General features: G+C 42.0%; 2 protein-coding genes across 4 annotated transcripts; one reads left to right on the top strand and one right to left on the bottom strand.

The window, feature by feature from the left end:
- Window positions 1-718: 718 nt before the first annotated feature.
- Window positions 719-6089, top strand: tbrg1 (transforming growth factor beta regulator 1). Of its 3 annotated transcripts, none has more exons than XM_024443138.2 (15): window positions 720-1014; window positions 1268-1440; window positions 1645-1702; window positions 1815-1897; window positions 2085-2121; window positions 2610-2672; window positions 3023-3259; window positions 3449-3519; window positions 3638-3852; window positions 3965-4104; window positions 4385-4531; window positions 4661-4758; window positions 4853-4963; window positions 5164-5308; window positions 5511-6089. In XM_024443138.2, the coding sequence occupies exons 1-15, from the start codon at window positions 937-939 to the stop codon at window positions 5514-5516; spliced, it is 1662 nt and encodes a 553-aa protein (XP_024298906.1). In that variant the 5' UTR covers window positions 720-936; the 3' UTR covers window positions 5517-6089. The 3 variants fall into 3 exon arrangements, with proteins under 3 accessions (XP_024298905.1, XP_024298906.1, XP_024298904.1); XM_024443136.2 differs by having other exon boundaries at window positions 5164-5312; XM_024443137.2 differs by lacking the exon at window positions 2610-2672 and having other exon boundaries at window positions 719-1014; window positions 5164-5312.
- A 117-nt stretch (window positions 6090-6206) lies between these two features.
- Window positions 6207-17596, bottom strand: LOC112266152 (sialate O-acetylesterase-like). Its single transcript, XM_042294954.1, has 8 exons — window positions 17543-17596; window positions 12320-12500; window positions 11843-12000; window positions 11458-11596; window positions 11256-11310; window positions 10846-11016; window positions 8732-8824; window positions 6207-6306 (listed from the first exon to the last, which is right to left on the bottom strand). The coding sequence occupies exons 1-8, from the start codon at window positions 17594-17596 to the stop codon at window positions 6207-6209; spliced, it is 951 nt and encodes a 316-aa protein (XP_042150888.1).
- Between the last annotated feature and the right edge of the window lie 711 nt (window positions 17597-18307).

Below are 18307 nucleotides of genomic sequence, written 5' to 3'. Positions count from 1 at the left end.
ATCACTACGAAACAAAGGAAAGCTGTTATAGAGTGTATGTCTACTTTGATATTCATCCATAAATATGAATATGTGTATGGGCTCATCTCTAAAAGAGACCTTGGTCTCAGCATGACTCCCTGTCAAAATAAAGTTGAAATGCAATAAATAAGTGATTGCGGTATTTGATATATATCAAATTACGTGCATATAACTGTTGGGTATGTGTATAATAGATCAAATCAAATCAAATTTATTTATATAGCCCTTCGTACATCAGCTGATATCTCAAAGTGCTGTACAGAAACCCAGCCTAAAACCCCAAACAGCAAGCAATGCAGGTGTAGAAGCACGGGTTGTTTGTCTACTTCTTCATTAATGTCAAACTCCTGTCAGCATAGCCTAAGGATTCAAATAAAAGTCAGATGTTGTGTAAGTCGACATGTTTACTGTACCTTCTGGCATTGGCAGGACTGCTGGCACTTGTTTGTTTCTCATTTGATCATATCTGTTGTCAGAGAGCAAGATCCGAGATGTTCATTGATAAAACATGTATCATTAAATAAATGCAATTGATACAAATATTGTTTAGTATTATTGTGAACGTAGCTCATACTCAGTTCCAACTACAGATACAGCATACTTGAGCACGTCAGCTGTTGACAACAGGCTGCATAAAGAACTACATTTCCCAAATCTAAAAAAATAAATTTAATGACAGGAAAGACATGGTGCTCGTTTTAATACCTCCGAAGCGTTGTTTCCGTCAGTTTTCTGAAATAGTTCAGGCGATAAAAACAAGTCGACTGCACAACGCGTTGTTGGATTTTTGCTAAACTTCCATCATAGTAATTGTTGAGATTAGAAACAAACATTAACAAACATACTCTCCGGGAAACGTGTTTGTTTGCTAGCGTCAAGCTTTTGCTGCAACGTGTAAGTTATGTAAACAATGCAATGGAGACAAGCGAAGAAGTGCTTCAGGGTTCTCCGATGATTCACGGAAAAGAGCAAGCACGAATTGACAGGAGTGGGGTAAGTTTTTGCAAAATACAACGAATACTCGTACAAACGTTCATTCGCGCTAACTGCCGAGTTATCTACTTCCTACAAACCTCTCGCCTGCGATCATTGATAGCTAACTAGCTGGTAGTAGCTGCTCATGCGCCGTCGAGCTCATTTCCAAAACATCCTCATGCCTCTTCTTATTTTCCCAGGCAGTAGCTATGTTCTACAAAATCATCTAGATGACCAGAGTTCTTGGATGTGTGTTTTCGTTTTGTTCCAGCCCTCAACGAGCAGAAACCAGACCACAGAAACTCCTCTCTCACCTATGGACCCACTGAACACACTGTCCAACTTTGAGTCAGAGATGGAGCCAGACGGACAGGGAAACTACTCTCTCTTCCCTGCCTTGGACAACATGGCCAGCCTGGCAGGAGCTGCCGAGGCTCTAGAGAGGTAAGCAGTGCCAAATGAACAGCATGCACACACACGTCCTTACTCTGTTGTATGTGGGAGGACAAATAGGCTGCCACTACACAGGAAAGATAATGTTGGGTCTTTCTGCTAGTATGATATGGGGATAAGTCTTGTATGTGAATATTTATTTGCTTTGTCTAAAATTGTCTACCTAAATATTGTCTATTCATTCTTTTTCCACAGTGAACCACCTAACGATGTTGCAGACAAGCCCAATCTCACATGGCTTGATGCTGCGCAGGTACAGTATTTTTTTTTTTAACACAGCCCTGTCTGTAGGCTACTGTATGTACCACCAGATTGCTGTCTGTCAGTGAAATACATCAGCAATACAACAGTCTGCTCTTTCCCAGATTGTACTGGAGGCAGCTGGACGCCCAATGCACATCAAGGAGATCAAACAGCAAATCATTGACAGGGGATTGGTTCAGTCCAAGTACAGTACAACATTATCAATTCTATAGATATACAATGCATTTTAAAGAAAGACCAAATGCATCAACTGCATCCATTTAAAAAAAAACATATATTTTTTAAACATTCCTGATAGATCAACAGCATGATATTCCCAGTAATCATTCCTCAACTGCCCATAACCACATTTATATTTTATTTCTGGACAGTGCGAAGTCGAGCCTTGAGGCTGTCATGTACCGTGAGGTAAGACTAATGAGACACTTCAATGGCTGTGATAGGTCCAAAGCTCATAGCATCTCCATTTTCTTTGCTGTATTCCATTGGACTCCACACCAAGGCCACTATAAATTAATCAGTTCACTTTATTTTTGTTATTTGTGCTGTACATTATCGAAGTGGATATTTCAGTATTAGAAAAAAAAACATTTTTTTGGGCTTTCTGCATATCATTTCACTCTATTGCTTTTCCCTTCCTTTTGTTATTGAAAGGCCATTAGTTGAACATAGGACAGGTTTGCACATCAAAGGCCTGTGCCTTGAACCAGAGAGAATGTGATTGCGCTCTCTGCTATAGTGTGCCAGGATTAGAACATTCATCATGATGCTCTTAAGTAGCAGTTAACACAGGCTAGATCTTAGTCATTCAAGGTTACAACAGTGAGACTGACCCTTAAGACATTTGTCAGTTCCCCAACACCTAGCCTTGGCCTTAGTATCCCACTATGTTGCAGACACAGAAAGGCAGCAGGAGATTCAAGAGGATTGAGAACAGAAATGGAGTCTTTGCACTGTTGGTAAGTTATCATTATGCAAAGGATGTCAGAAGAAATCCCTTTAGTTCAATTCTATCAATGCTGATCTGACAAATATAGACATTTAGGAGAGTGCAGTGGAAGATCAATGTGTTTGGATAATTAACAGTATAATTTTTTTCCTTATATAGTCATTGTAGCCATGTTACTTTGCTCTGTCACAGTTTTCATTTTGCGTTGTATCAGTTACTGTTCCAGATATACCTCATCCACATAACATTGTCATTGTATGCACAATCATATGATGTGGATCGTGGCCTACATTGCCACTAGTATTTGAATGTGGTGTTATGATGCAATGCCCACTGAGTTTGGTCTCTCTCCATCCACAGACAGATGATGAGGGGCAGCAGGCTCTACAGTCCTTCACCACCCAGTCTTTCATGGGGTCTCCCCCCCAGTCAACCTTCTCCAGCTCTGGCTCTGCAGCCTCTCTGCCTCCCTTCCCCTCCCCCACAGGTCTCTCTGAGACCAGGCCCAAGACCAAGAAAGGCCCACGCAAGAACCAGAACGAAAAGTACAGACTAAAGTACCTCAGACTACGCAAAGCAGCACTGGCCATGATTTTTGTGAGTACTCTACATACTAAAGACAATCACTTGAATCAGTATTAATTAAGTTATTTCTGTAACACAATGTGTTCAGATGCTACATATGTCCCCCATAACACTTAGATGTATGGAAGAGAAATGTTGGAGATGTGTAGTAGACTGGTATTATTGGCTGAGGGCTGAAGTCACTAACTGAATATCCCACAGGAGAATGCGGCTCTCTGTGATGAAGTTGCCCACTTAGAGGAGAAGTTTGTGCGAGCAAAAGAAGAGCGCAGGTGAGTTTAATTGTTTTATATTGATGCATTTAAAAAAAAATTTTGGACACTGATTGACAGGTACTTTGAAAACAGTTTTTGTTGTCTAATCGGGCATCTCTTATGCTTTGTTTTCCAGGTTCTTACTGAAATCACTGTTGCAGTACCAGTCTGTGTCAGAGGGGGAGCTGCTCACCGCTGCTACTACCAGCTCTCACCCCCCTGTGACCTTCAGTTCCATCCCAACGGGGGCGTCAGTCCTACCTGTGGGTCATAACCTGACCTCTGGGGCAGAGGAGGGCCTTCCTAAGAAGCCTAAGAAGGAACGAGGCAGGGAGAATGGGAAAGAGGACGGTGGGTAGAGCCATGTTTATACCAGCCTACCTGTAGATAAGACAGATTCTTATGTCTTGTAATGATGGGTAGTACAGTATTTTCTTTGACTCCATAAATACATTTTCCTCAGGTCCAAAAAGAATGTCAAAAAAGCGGAAGCTTGCTGACGCGGGGTCTCGTAAGCTGGTTCAGCCCATCGCCCTGGACTCCTCAGGACGTCCTGTCTTCCCCATAGTATTGGGGGGTCTGACTGTGTACAGTCTAGGGGAGGTCTGTGTCTCAACTCATACTTAATGCCTCACATTTGCTCTTTATAAACACTGTCCAACTTATCTTACATTGTTCTCCTTTCCTTGTCTCCTCACTTGCATAATCATTTGTTGAAAGTACTGAACAGATTTCCACCATATTGCCCTCCCTTATCATGTTGGTCAGGATCAGTGTCCATGAAAGGAGACCAGGAGAGGCTATTTAAGACTGTTGGGACACAGCCCATGACTTCTCAGTTCAGTGGCTAGAGAATAATGAATTATGTCCTTCTCTGTTCCAGATTATCACAGACAGGATGCTGTTCCATGACCAGTGTGCCATCTACCCAGTGGGTTACTGTAGCACACGCTTCTTCGCCAGCATGAAGAGCCCTGATCAGCAGTGCCTCTACACCTGCCAGATTAAGGACGGGGGTGGTGGCCCACAGGTACACTCGCACTAATGGAGCTATAAAACATTATGAAGTCAAGTGCTAAGTAAGTCAATTAGGTGCTGTGAGACAGCTTATGTTTTTCTGAGGAGTGTTTTCCTTATCAAACCATCTCCCCCCTCCCAGTTTGAGATAGTGCCTGAGGAAGACCCTCAGAATGCCATAGCGGCCTCCTCTGCCCTCACCTGCCATTCCAACCTGCTGAAGGCCATTGGTGCTCTAAGGTACCTGCTTGCTGTACAGGCTAGCTTATAGAATCAGTGGATGCATTTCATTGTATGACTTTTCTCTCATTATCTTACAACTATACCCCTACAGATCGAAACCGGTGGCACCCATCGTGCCTTCAGGAGCAGACTTCTTTGGCTTCTCCCACCCCACCATCCAGAACCTGATCCAGAGCTGCCCAGGAGCACGCAAGTGCAGCAAGTGAGTCTCTAGTACTCAAGTATAATGTCATCTACCTCACAGGAAATTAATTGAACATTGCACATTATCTTTGTGGAGATTGCAATTGGTGCATTTCCTTTTTCAGATGAACTGACCTTTAATATACTCTCTCATATCTGCTAATGTACATGTAGCTGAACGACTTATGTGCTGCTTATTGGTGTGATATGTCCTTGTAGTTATCAGTGGATCCGTTTCGAGGTGTGTCGTCCAGGCGACGGCCAGGTTCCACACAGCCTGTCTGAGGACGATGCCTCTGTCAGCTTTGAGGCATACCAGAGACACCAGGGCTTTGATGACAGCATCAGGGGGGAGCACAATCTAGTAGGTGAGGCCGAGCAGTTTGCCATACTTTCTCTACCTACCTGTACACTCCCTAGGCTCAGCATTTAGCATATAATGGCCTTTGTTTATTATTCTTGTTGTATGAAGTTGTCTGCTATCAGAAATAGAAAGCAATGATATGGGTCAACTATCCTCAGTCAAGATCTGATTTCAACCACTCAGTCCCATCTTCTTTCCCCAGGCATGACTCCACAATCCCCTGGTTCCTCTCACCAGCATCTTCTGAGCTCACCCACCCTGCAACCATCTACATCTTACTTCAGCCACTGAAGCATTTACCCTCCACTGCTCTAGAAAGCCTGGTGACGCCTGTGTGGAAGTTCAATAGGACCAGTTGGTTCTGACATTGACAGTTCTGGAAGGAACCAAGAAGAGTAGACTACCGGAATCATGTTGTCTTCAATTTAAACTATCAATGTATGCTGTTATCATGTGAAAGAAAGTTGATCTGACCATCAAGTTGTCCCCTGTATGTACCACTGTAGTTAGTACTATAAAATGGGTGGTTCGAGCCCTGAATGGAATACCACGGCTATGACAAAACTTGTATTTTTACTATTCTAATTACATTGGTAACCAGTTTATAATAACAATAAGGCACCTTGGGGGTTTGTGATATGTGGCCAATATACCAAGGCTAAGGGCTGTATCCAGTCCTGAACTGTGGTATATTGGCCATATACCACCCCCCTGCCTTATTGCTTAACTATAGTTTATTTGGTGGACAATGTCTGGCATTTCAATAAAAACGTTTATTTTACTATCATCAAATAATAGAACAAGGTAATAATGAATTCTCATATGGTATCATTCAAAAACAAATTTCCCACCCATTTGGGTTGACTAATCCATTCTAGGAGAGGGGGTGGTTCTCATCTCACTGCTTGTCCAGCCAGCGGTTTAGAGTGAAGGGAGGTGCAGGTAGAACCCCATCAGCACTGTAAATAGGACATGCCTTAAAGTCACAAGGCCAGGCCCTCCATCAGTAGGGCAGGCCGGGCTACATTGTTCAGGGAACAGTAATTTGTGGACACTAGGATGGCGCTAAGGCCCCACACCTTTTATCAAGGTGGAAAGGCCTGCATGACAGCATGCCATGCTGCTGACAATAACAAAGAAAGAATTCAGACCCAGTTGATCCAGCTCAAATCAAATTTTATTTGTCACATACACATGGTTAGCAGATGTTAATGCGAGTGTAGCGAAATGCTTGTGCTTCTAGTTCCGACAATGCAGTAATAACCAACAAGTAATCTAACTAACAATTCCAAAACTGTCTTATACACAGTGTAAGGGGATAAAGAATATGTACATAAGGATATATGAATGAGTGATGGTACAGAGCAGCATAGGCAAGATACAGTAGATGGTATCGAGTACAGTATATACATATGAGATGAGTATGTAAACAAAGTGGCATAGTTAAAGTGGCTAGTGATACATGTATTACATAAGGATGCAGTCGATATAGAGAACAGTATATACGTATGCATATGAGATGAATAATGTAGGGTAAGTAACATTATATAAGGTAGCATTGTTTAAAGTGGCTGGTGATATATTTACATCAATTCCCATTATTAAATTGGCTGGAGTTGAGTCAGTGTCTGTGTTGGCAGCAGCCACTCAATGTTAGTGGTGGCTGTTTAACAGTCTGATGGCCTTGAGATTGAAAAACAGCTTCTGTCTCTCTGTCCCAGCTTTGATGCACCTGTACTGATCTCGCCTTCTGGATGATAGCGGGGTGAACAGGCAGTGGCTCGGGTGGTTGATGTCCTTGATGATCTTTATGGCCTTCCTGTAACATCAGGTGGTGTAGGTGTCCTGGAGGGCAGGTAGTTTGCCCCCGGTGATGCGTTGTGCAGACCTCACTACCCTCTGGAGAGCCTTACGGTTGTGGGCGGAGCAGTTGCCGTACCAGGCGGTGATACAGCCTGCCAGGATGCTCTCGATTGTGCATCTGTAGAAGTTTGTGAGTGCTTCTGGTGACAAGCCAAATTTCTTCAGCCTCCTGAGGTTGAAGAGGCGCTGCTGCGCCTTCTTCACGATGCTGTCTGTGTGAGTGGACCAATTCAGTTTGTCTGTGATGTGTATGCCGAGGAACTTAAAACTTGCTACCCTCTCCACTACTGTTCCATCGATGTGGATAGGGGGGGGGGTGTTCCCTCTGCTGTTTCCTGAAGTCCACAATCATCTCCTTAGTTTTGTTGACGTCGAGTGTGAGGTTATTTTCCTGACACCACACTCCGAGGGCCCTCACCTCCCTGTAGGCCGTCTCGTCGTTGTTGGTAATCAAGCCTACCACTGTTGTGTCGTCCGCAAACTTGATGATTGAGTTGGAGGCGTGCGTGGCCGCGCAGTCGTGGGTGAACAGGGAGTACAGGAGAGGGCTCAGAACGCACCCTTGTGGGGCCCCAGTGTTGAGGATCAGCGGGGAGGAGATGTTGTTGCCTACCCTCACCACCTGGGGGTGGCCCGTCAGGAAGTCCAGTACCCAGTTGCACAGGGCGGGGTCGAGACCCAGGGTCTCGAGCTTGGACGAGCTTGGAGGGTACTATGGTGTTGAATGCCGAGCTGTAGTCGATGAACAGCATTCTCACATAGGTATTCCTCTTGTCCAGATGGGTTAGTGCAGTGTGGTTGAGATTGCATCGTCTGTGGACCTATTTGGGCGGTAAGCAAATTGGAGTGGGTCTAGGGTGTCAGGTAGGGTGGAGGTGATATGGTCCTTGACTAGTCTCACAAAGCACTTCATGATGACGGAACTGAGTGCTACGGGCGGTAGTCGTTTAGCTCAGTTACCTTAGCTTTCTTGGGAACAGGAACAATGGTGGCCCTCTTGAAGCATGTGGGAACAGCAGACTGGTATAGGGATTGATTGAATATGTCCGTAAACACACCGGCCAGCTGGTCTGCGCATGCTCTGAGGGCGCGGCTGGGGATGCCGTCTGGGCCTGCAGCCTTGCGAGGGTTAACACGTTTAAATGTCTTACTCACCTCAGCTGCAGTGAAGGAGAGTCCGCATGTTTTCGTTGCAGGCCGTGTCAGTGGCACTGTATTGACCTCAAAGTGGGCAAAAAAGTTATTTAGTCTACCTGGGAGCAAGACATCCTGGTCCGTGACTGGGCTGGATTTCTTCTTGTAGTCCGTGATTGACTGTAGACCCTGCCACATGCCCCTTGTGTCTGAGCCGTTGAATTGGAGATTCTACTTCGTCTCTGTACTGACGCTTAGCTTGTTTGATAGCCTTGCGGAGGGAATAGCTGCACTGTTCATATTTGGTAGAAACACTACACCATAACTTAATTAATACACATTACAAGTACAGCAATCAGACTTGAAAGATATATTTGGATTAAGTGACCAAGATTCTCTGGTTATAAATTATGTTGATATACCGGTCATTGGAATGAGACGCCCTCCTCCCCATAAGCCACAGCTCTCGCCCCTAGAGACAGTCTATAGGCCACGTCTTGCTTATCCCGGGGATGGATACTGGAACAAAGTCACTGGTAAACCTCTTTCCACATTCTAATACCCACACTAGCTTAGGGCCGGAAGGATGCCAGTATTGCAATACTCGTTAGTATCGTGGCAGGAAAACAAAACAAAGCGGATTTAACTTTTTAAGAAGACAGCCCTAATGTTGGAAACATTATGTAGTCATCCAGTCACATTTATTTGCCAAGCTATAGCACACTATTTTACATACAGCAGGTTATTAAAGGAACATAGTTTGGTCTGCTTCGTGTTTTCATTTTTGTCATGGAAAATACTGTATATTAATTAATATGAATAATTTTGCACGCCCAATTTTTCAGTTTTTGATTTGTTAAAAAAGTTTGAAATATCCAATAAAATGTCGTTCCACTTCATGATTATGTCCCACTTGTTGTTGATTCTTCCCAAAAAAATAGTTTTATATCTTTATGTTTGAAGCCTGAAATGTGGCAAAAGGTCGCAGAGTTCAAGGGGGCCGAATAATTTCGCAAGGCACTGTATATAGACAGAATCAACATAACAGCATAAGCAACAGTGGGTAGCATCCAGGAGTGATACATTGTCAAAGCAATGTAGTGATTCCTATGATGCTAGATAGTGGCAAGAAAAATTGGTCATACATTTTGATCTGATCTTCATCTACGTCACAACAATAGACAAACAGTCTGCTTAAACAAATAACACAAACAATTATACGTTTTAATGTCTTTATTGAACACACCGTGTTCAAAGTGCAGGGTGGAAAAAGTATGTGAACCCTTGGATTTAATAACTGGTTGACCCTCCTTTGGCAGCAATAACCTCAACCAAACATTTTCTGGAGTTGCGGATCAGACCTGCACAACGGTCAGGAGGAATTTTGGAGGTCATGCCAAAGCATCTCAAGCAGCCCCAAACCATGATGCACCCTCCACCATACTATACAGTTAGGATGAGGTTTTGATGTTGGTGTGCTGTGCCTTTTTTTCTCCTTCCAAACAACTCAACTGTAGTTTCATCTGTCCACAGAATATTTTGCCAGTAGCGCTGTAGAACATCCAGGTGTACTTTTGCAATCTTCAGATGTGCAGCAATGTTTTTTTTTGGACAGGAGTGGCTTCTTCCATGGAGTCCTCCCATGAACACCATTCTTACTTCGTGTTTTATGTATTGTAGATTCGTCAACAGAGATGTTAGCATGTTCCAGAGATTTCTGTAAGTCTTTAGCTGAAACTCTAGGATTCTTCTTAACCTCATTGAGCCTTCTGCACTGTGCTCTTGAAGTCATCTTTGCAGGATGGCCACTCTTAGGGAGAATAGATAGCAACTGTGCTGAACTTTCTCCATTCATAGACAATTTGTCTTATTGTGCGAACATCAAGACTTTTAAGGCTAACATCTCTGTTGACGAATCTACCCTTTCCAACTTTATGAAAGTCAACCATTCTTAATCTTAGGTCTTTTGAGATCTCTTTTGTTGGGTCACATCAGGCAATGCTTCTTGTGAATATCAGACTCACGTTTTGTGAGTTTTGTTATCAGCAAGGCAGCTCTAACCAACATCTCCAATCTCGTCTCATTGATTAGACTCCAGGTTAGCTGACTCCTGACTCCAATTAGCTTGGAGAAGTCATTAGCCTAGGGGTTCACATACTTTTTCACCCCACAGTGTGAATGTTTAAGTGATGTATTCAATATAAACAAGAAAAATACAATAATTTGTGTTTTGTTTAAGCACACTATCTATTGTTGTGACTTGGATGTAGATCAGATCAAATTCAAAATTTGATGACCAATTTATGCATAAATCCAGATAATTCCAAAGGGTTCATATACTTTTTCTTGCCACCGTACATTTACAGGGAATTAGGTTGTGTCACGATTTCATTTGGTGAAAAAAAAGGAGAGCAGTTGTTGATAAAGCCAATAAAAATCTATCCGGTTTATTACAATCAATTAGGGAGAACACCTTCAGAGCTGAAGCAAAGAAAATGTCTTACGGGCATGTCAGAGGTCAGACATGTTAATGTCGCTGTTACTGTATGCTAAAAGATGGGAGAAAACAGATGTGACTCCAAGCTGTTTTACCTTGGTACCAGACAGCTCCTTTGATGGTCATGTTGAGAAGTGGATGGATCATGGCATTCCACAACAAAGAGTTAGTCCACACAGACAAATACATTGAAGGTGTATATGGCATGGGGAACCTGAAAAGAAAATAACATAGTCCAACTGATATCAAGTACCATAGGTGAGAGGATATTTTAAGGTGCATGCTATCTGTATATTTCTGTAACAATGCTCACATTAACTTAGTCCAAAAGAAACAAGACAGAAATATTCACTTGTCTACCCATCTACAATCCCTAAGTAAAGTTCAATAATTTGCATACCTAAAAAACATCTCTATTGCAAGAGTATAGCTCTAGGGGACCTGTACCCTTACCCGTTAATCCTGTCCAGGTCACAGTGTTGGAGTGCTTGTGGGGAGGACAATGTCTCTACAGGTGTTCAGGAGGTTTAAGATTAATTCCCATTATCAACTAAATGTATTAATACCATTTCACTTAGTCAGTTGGCTGACAGCTATCATTTGCATGAAACTTCACATGTAATTGAGCTAAGAGACTGTATGAGCCTGTCCATACTTGCTGTGGGGACAGACCAGGGCACCTCGACTCCAGCCAGGTCAGTCAGCTCAGTGTCGCTCTGCTCCAAGGCAGCCATAAAGATCCGCACCTGAGGGAACTTGGAGACCCGAGCTAGCTCCTCTGATGCATTGAACACCTTGAGGACGAGACATAATAATGGTATAACGCAGTTGGTAGAGCGTGGCGCTTGCAACGCCATGGTGGTGGGTTTGATTCCCAAGGGGGACCGGTATTAAAATGCACTCAATACTCTATGTCACTCTGGATAAGAGCGTTTGCTAAATGACTAAAATATAAATGTATTAAAACTATGCAGACCCAGATTTATATTAACATTGCAGAGTAGTGTCAGAGGGAATGTTTGGAATCATGCAGTTTTCACCAGAGACGTTGTGAAAGCCATGTTGCTCTGTCCCCCACACAGCCAGACATCACCAAACAGCACGTCTGTGAGAGTGATACTGTGGTTATTGTGGAGGACTGCAGTCAAGTTGTAGGGACCGCCAGCTTCCATTGGGACAAGGGTCGTCCTCCATTTCCCTGGGAAGAGATCCAAAACCGTGGATCAGTGAAGGTTACCCTTATGTCTTCATATACAAGGCATAAAAAGTGGGACACGGAGCACAATTAACTTCAAACAATTTGAGTGCTTTCTTTGTTCCTCATACCCTTTTCCTCATTCTAACAGATGTCACCATCACCTTTATTGTACGAGGTTATTTGTTAGAAAAAAAAACGTGACATGAGTTTAGGGATTTATCAACATTCCTCTGAAATTCTGCTAATTTCATCCTCAACTTCATGACATGACTGGATAGGCACGCTAAACTAAAGGCATTGTTGGGATCAGATAACTCACCGGCAGCCACACTGACACCAGGTGCATTGTTAGTGACTGGTCCTCCTGATAGAAAGACTGTGACCTCAGCATCATCGGGTCCATAGCCCCACAATACAGCCCTCTCTGGGGCCTTCTGCAGAACCATGTGATCGCCATAATAGGAGGCAAATTGGAACCCACCGACTGGAAACAAAAATAACTATTTTTCATCTACTGTATTAGAAAATATATATTTATCCAGTCAATATTCAAGGCAATTAAACTAAATCATATTACTCATATTCAGAGTTAGACTGTCAAATAACATCTAAATATTATCCAAACAGAATCATATATTGAAATATACACAGCATACAAACATTAGGAACACCTTCCTAATTTTGAGGTGCAAAAGCCTCAATTTGCCAAGGCATAGACTCCACAAGGTGTTGAAAGAGTTCCACAGGGATGCTGGCCTGTGTTGACTCCAATGATTCCCAGTTCTCAAGTTGGCTGGATGTCCTTTGGGTGTTGAACCATTCTTGATACCAGTGGTGTAAAGTACTTAAGTAGTACTTTCAAGTATTTTTACTTAAGTAGTCTTTTGGGGTATCTGTACTTTACTATTTATATTTTTGACAACTTTAACTTCACAATATTCCTAAAGAAAATGTACTTTTTACTCCATACATTTTCCTTGACACCCAAAAGTACTTGTTACATTTTGAGTGCTTAGCAAGACAGGAAAATAGTCTAAATTCACACACTTATCAAGAGAACATCCCTGGTCATCCCTACTGCGTCTGATCTGGCGGACTCACTAAACACATGCTTCGTTTGTAAATAATGTCTGAGTGTTGGAGCGTGCCCTGGCAAATCGGTTAAAAAAAAGAATGGTGCCATCTGATTTGCTTAATATAAAAGAATTTGAAATTATTTATACTTTTGATACTTAAGTATATTTTAGCAATTACATGTACTTTTGATACTTAAGTATACTTAAAACCAAATACTTTTAGTATTTTACTGGGTGACTCATTTTTACTTGAGTCATTTTCTATGAAGGTATTTACTTTTACTCAAGTATGACAATTGGGTACTTTTTCAACCACTTAATACACACGGGAAACTGTTGAGCGTTAACCAAGCAGCGTTGTAGTTCTTGACACACTCAAACCTGTGCGCCTTGCACCTGCAACCATACCCCGTTCAAAGGCACTTCAATCTTTTGTCTTGCCCATTCACTCTCGGAATGGCACACAATCCATGTCTCAAATTGTCTCAAGGCTTAAAAATCATTTTTAATCTGTCTTCTCCCCTTCATATTCACTAAATGAAGTGTATTTAACAGGTGACATAAGGGATCATAGTTTTCACCTGAATCCACCTGGTCTGTCATGGAAAGAGCAGGGGTTCAGATTGGCTACCTAAGTAGGTAATTTCTAGCAAAAAACACTTTTTTTCCCCCTCCTGCAGTGGATCTTTCTGGTCTGGAGCCTCAACTGTCTATTGACAGACCCCAGCCAACCTAATTAGTATTTTGTGTCATTTAGCTAGACAGTTTCCAATTAATATATAACGTGTTCATGAACATTAACCCCTAATTATTCCTCATCTTGTGTGGAATTGTTTCACTGATTCTCTGCATTATCCACAGGGTAACGATCAACTTGTGAGTCTGCAACGGGCACTGGAGGTGAAGGAATCTGCATTTTCATTATCAATTTGATGTTCATCAATTAGCAACATTTTCAAGTCATTAGAATACTTGGCAACATATTTATAAAATATATTTTACTAGCTCAACAGCATGCTGTCAAAATGTATTTCCACACCATATTAAAATATATAAACATGTAGAAATTATGAAAATGCTCGATTTTGTAATATGTTCATACATAAGGCTTAAACATACACTGAGTATACTAAACATTAGGAACACCTTAATATTGAGTATCTTGACACATTGATCACTTCACAGTTGCCTTCACAGTACAATGTGTAATTCAATGTAGCTACAAACAATGACACAATAAAATCAAACCTCTGAACTGAAACATTTTTACTATATTATGAAACAAAGAAATTATATAAAGAATGATAGTATAAATCTATGAGCACCTTAAATTAAATTCAGTGCCAAAAAAAATGCAAACTCAGCTCCATTCATTGAATCAGATGGATCATTCATCAACACCCACTGATATTAACAACTACTTTGATGATTATTCTTTCATTGGCAAGATTAGTAAACTTCGGCATGACATGCCAGCAGCAAATCCTGACACTACACATCCAAGTTGAACTGACCAAATTATGAAAGACAAGTAATTTTGAATTCCGTAAAGTGAGTGTGAAAGAGGTGAAAAAATTGTTGTCTATCAACAATGACAAGCCCCCGGGGTCTGACAATCAGGATGGAAAATTACTGAAGATAATAGTGGACGATATTGCCACTCCTATTTGCCATATCTTCAGTCTAAGCCTACTAGAAAGTGTGTGCCCGCAGACCTGGAGGGCAGCAAAAGTCATTCAAATAGACAACCAATTACCAACACTTAGTAAACATTTAGAAAAAAATTGTGTTTGACCAGATACAATACTATTTTACAGGAAACAAACTGACAAGTCTTTCAGCATGCTTATAGGTAAGGACATTCAATAAGCACAGCAGTTACACAAATGACTCATGATTGGCTGAGAGAAATTGATGATAAAAAGATTGTGGGGGCTGTTTTCTTAGACTTCAGTGCAGCTTTTGACATTATAAATCAGAGTCTGCTGCTGGAAAAGCTTGTGTTATGGCTTTACACCTCCTGCAAAATTGTGGATAAAGAGTTACCTGTCGAACTGAACAGAGGCTGTTCTTTAATAGAAGCCTCTCCAACATAATCCAGGTAGAATCAGGAATTCCCCAGGGCAGCTGTCTAGGCTCCTTACTCTTTGAAATCTTTACTAATGTCATGACATTTTGAGTAAAGCCAGTGTGTCTATGTATGCGGCTGACTCAACACTATACACATCAGCGAAAAATTACTGCAACACTTAACAAAGAGCTGCAGTTTGTTTCAGAATGGGTGGCAAGGAATAAATTAGTCAAATATTTAAAAAACTAAAAGCATTGTATTTTGGACTAATCATTCACTAAACCCTTAACCTCAACTAAATATTCTAATGAATAATGTGGAAATTGAGCAAGTTGAGGTAACTACACTGCTTGGAGTAATTCTGGATTGTAAATTGTCATGGTCAAAACATGTTGATACAACAGTAGCTAAGTTGGGGAGAAGTCTGTCCATAATAAAGCGCTACTCTGCCCTAACAACACTATCAACAAGGCAGGTCCTACAGGCCCTAGTTTTGTAGCACCTGGACTACTGTTCAGTCTTGTGGTCAGGTGCCACAAAGAGGGATTTAGGAACATTACAATTGGCTCAGAATAGGGCAGCACAGCTGGCCTTTAATAAATGTACACAGAGAGCAAACATTAATAACATGCATGTCAATCTCTCATGGCTCAAAGTGGAGGAGAGATTGACTTCATCAATACTTGTTTTTGTAAGAAGTGTTGACAAGCTGAATGCCCCGAGCTGTCTGTTTAAACTACTAGCACACAGCTCGGACACCCATGCATAGCCCACAAGACATGCCTACAGAGGTCTCTTCACAATCCCCAAGTTCAGAACAGACTATGGGAGGCGCACAGTACAACATAGAGCAATGACTACATGGAACTCTATTCCACATCAGGTAACTGATGTAAGCAGTAGAATCATAAAAAATAAAACTTACAACTTATGGAACAGCGGGTACTAGGGAGACACACACACACACACATTGTAATGTTATATAATGCACTGTTTTAACTTTTGTTTTATATGTGATTTAAGTGCCTTAATGTGTTTGGACCCCAGGAAGAGTAGCTGCGCTGCCTTGGCAGCAGCTAATGGGGATCCCTAATAAATACAAAATACCTCTAGGCTACATTTTCCATATACTTTTAGAAGGAATAAAATAGTCATAGATTCCAATAGTGACAGACTCATGTTGTTGACAGCTCATTCTGACAGGTCAAATTAAAGTGCATTTGTCACATACGCCAAATACAACAGTGAAATGCTTACTTACAGGCTCTAACCAATAGTGCAGAAAAAGGTATTAGGTGAACAATAGGTAAGTAAAGAAATAAAACAACAAGACATTGAATACTCAGAAGCATACAAGGATCCTGAAATAGTGAGAAAACACAAACATATCCTCAGACACATTGTCTACCTTTACTTACAAGCTAACTAGGCTACACTATAGAGCAAATAAGAAAGAAATTGCCTTTTTAAAAGGCCCACCTATTTCAAATAATTCTTGTCCTAGAGCGGAAATTCTAGTTTAAAGTTCTACCTCCAAGATTGATTGAAGCAGGCTGCTAACACGTATTGGAGGTGGAAACGTTGTGGTGATTTCCACGTGTAGCAGAGAAATAACAACAAATAGGGCACTGAGTGACAGCTGTCAGTGTAACTAGCTAGCATTATAACCTTAGACAGCTAATGAAAGTTGTGAGAGCAGCATTTCAGTTAAAACGAAATGCTGAAACAATTATTTCATTAAAAGTCTACCAGCCTACCTGTCACGAGATGACTTTACGAGCTGTTGACATTTGATAATTAGAGTGAAACTGTGTTGGATTCCAGACATCATTAATATTTGGACATGCACACAGATATTCTGAAATAGCTATATTCTTTGTTCTCTTATTTCAGCAGAATAGCCACCATAGCTATAAAAATTAAAATCAAATTTTGTCACATGCGCCGAATACAACAAGTGTAGACCTTGCCGTGAAATGCGTACTTACAAGCCCTTAACCAACAGCGCAGTTCAAGAAGAGTTACGAAAAATTTACCAAGTAGACTAAAGTAAAAAAGTTTGGACCATGATAGTTTGTTGGTGATGTGGACACCAAGGAACTTGAAACTTGAAACTCTCGACCCGGTCTACTAAAGCCCCGTCGATGTTAATGGGGGCCTGTTAGGCCCGCCTTTTCCTGTAGTGCACAATCAGCTCCTTTGTCTTTCTACATTGAGGGAGAGGATGTTGTCCTGGCACCACAATGACAGTTCTCTGACCTCCCCCTATAGGCCGTCTCATTATCGGGGATCAGGCCTACTGCTGTTGTGTCGTCAGCAAATGATGGTGTTGGAGTCGTCTTTGACCCCGCAGTCATGGGTGAACAGGAGTACAGGAGGGGGACTGATTACACACCTGAGGGGCCACAGTGTTAAGGATCAGCGTGGCAGACGTGTTGTTGCCATTCATTTTGTTATATATCAAATCAAATGTATTTATAAAGCCCTTCTTACATAAGCTGATATCTCAAAGTGCTGTACAGAAACCCAGCCTAAAACCCCAAACAGCAAGCAATGCAGGTGTAGAAGCACGGTGGCTAGGAAAAACTCCCTGGAAAGAAACCTAGGAAGAAACCTAGAGAGGAACCAGGCTATGAGGGGTGGCCAGTCCTCTTCTGTCTGTGCTGGGTGTAGATTATAACAGAACATGGCCAAGATGTTCAAATGTTCATAGATGACCAGCAGGGTTAAATAATAATAATCACAGTGGTTGTAGAGGGTGCAACAGGTGAGCACCTCAGGAGTAAATGTCAGTTGGCTTTTCATAGCTGATCATTCAGAGTATCTTTACCACTCCTGCTGTCTCTAGAGAGTTGAAAACAGCAGGTCTGGGACAGGTAGCACGACTGGTGAACAGGTCAGGGTTCCATAGCCACAGGCAGAACAGTTGAAACTGGAGCAGCAGCACAGCCAGGTGGACTGGGGACAGCAAGGAGTCATAAGGTCAGGTAGTCCTGAGGCATGGTCCTAGGGCTCAGGTCCCCCGAGAGAGAGAGAAAGAAAGCATACTTAAATTCACACAGGACACCGGGTAAGACAGGAGAAATACTCCAGATATAACAGACTGACCCAGCCCCCCGACACATAAACTACTGCAGCATAAATACTGGAGGCTGAGACA

Source organism: Oncorhynchus tshawytscha, linkage group LG13 (genome assembly GCF_018296145.1).
Source record: "Oncorhynchus tshawytscha isolate Ot180627B linkage group LG13, Otsh_v2.0, whole genome shotgun sequence".
Lineage (NCBI taxonomy): Eukaryota > Metazoa > Chordata > Actinopteri > Salmoniformes > Salmonidae > Oncorhynchus > Oncorhynchus tshawytscha.
Note: the sequence above shows the minus strand (reverse complement) of the source record. Positions and strands in the feature narration are given on the sequence as shown.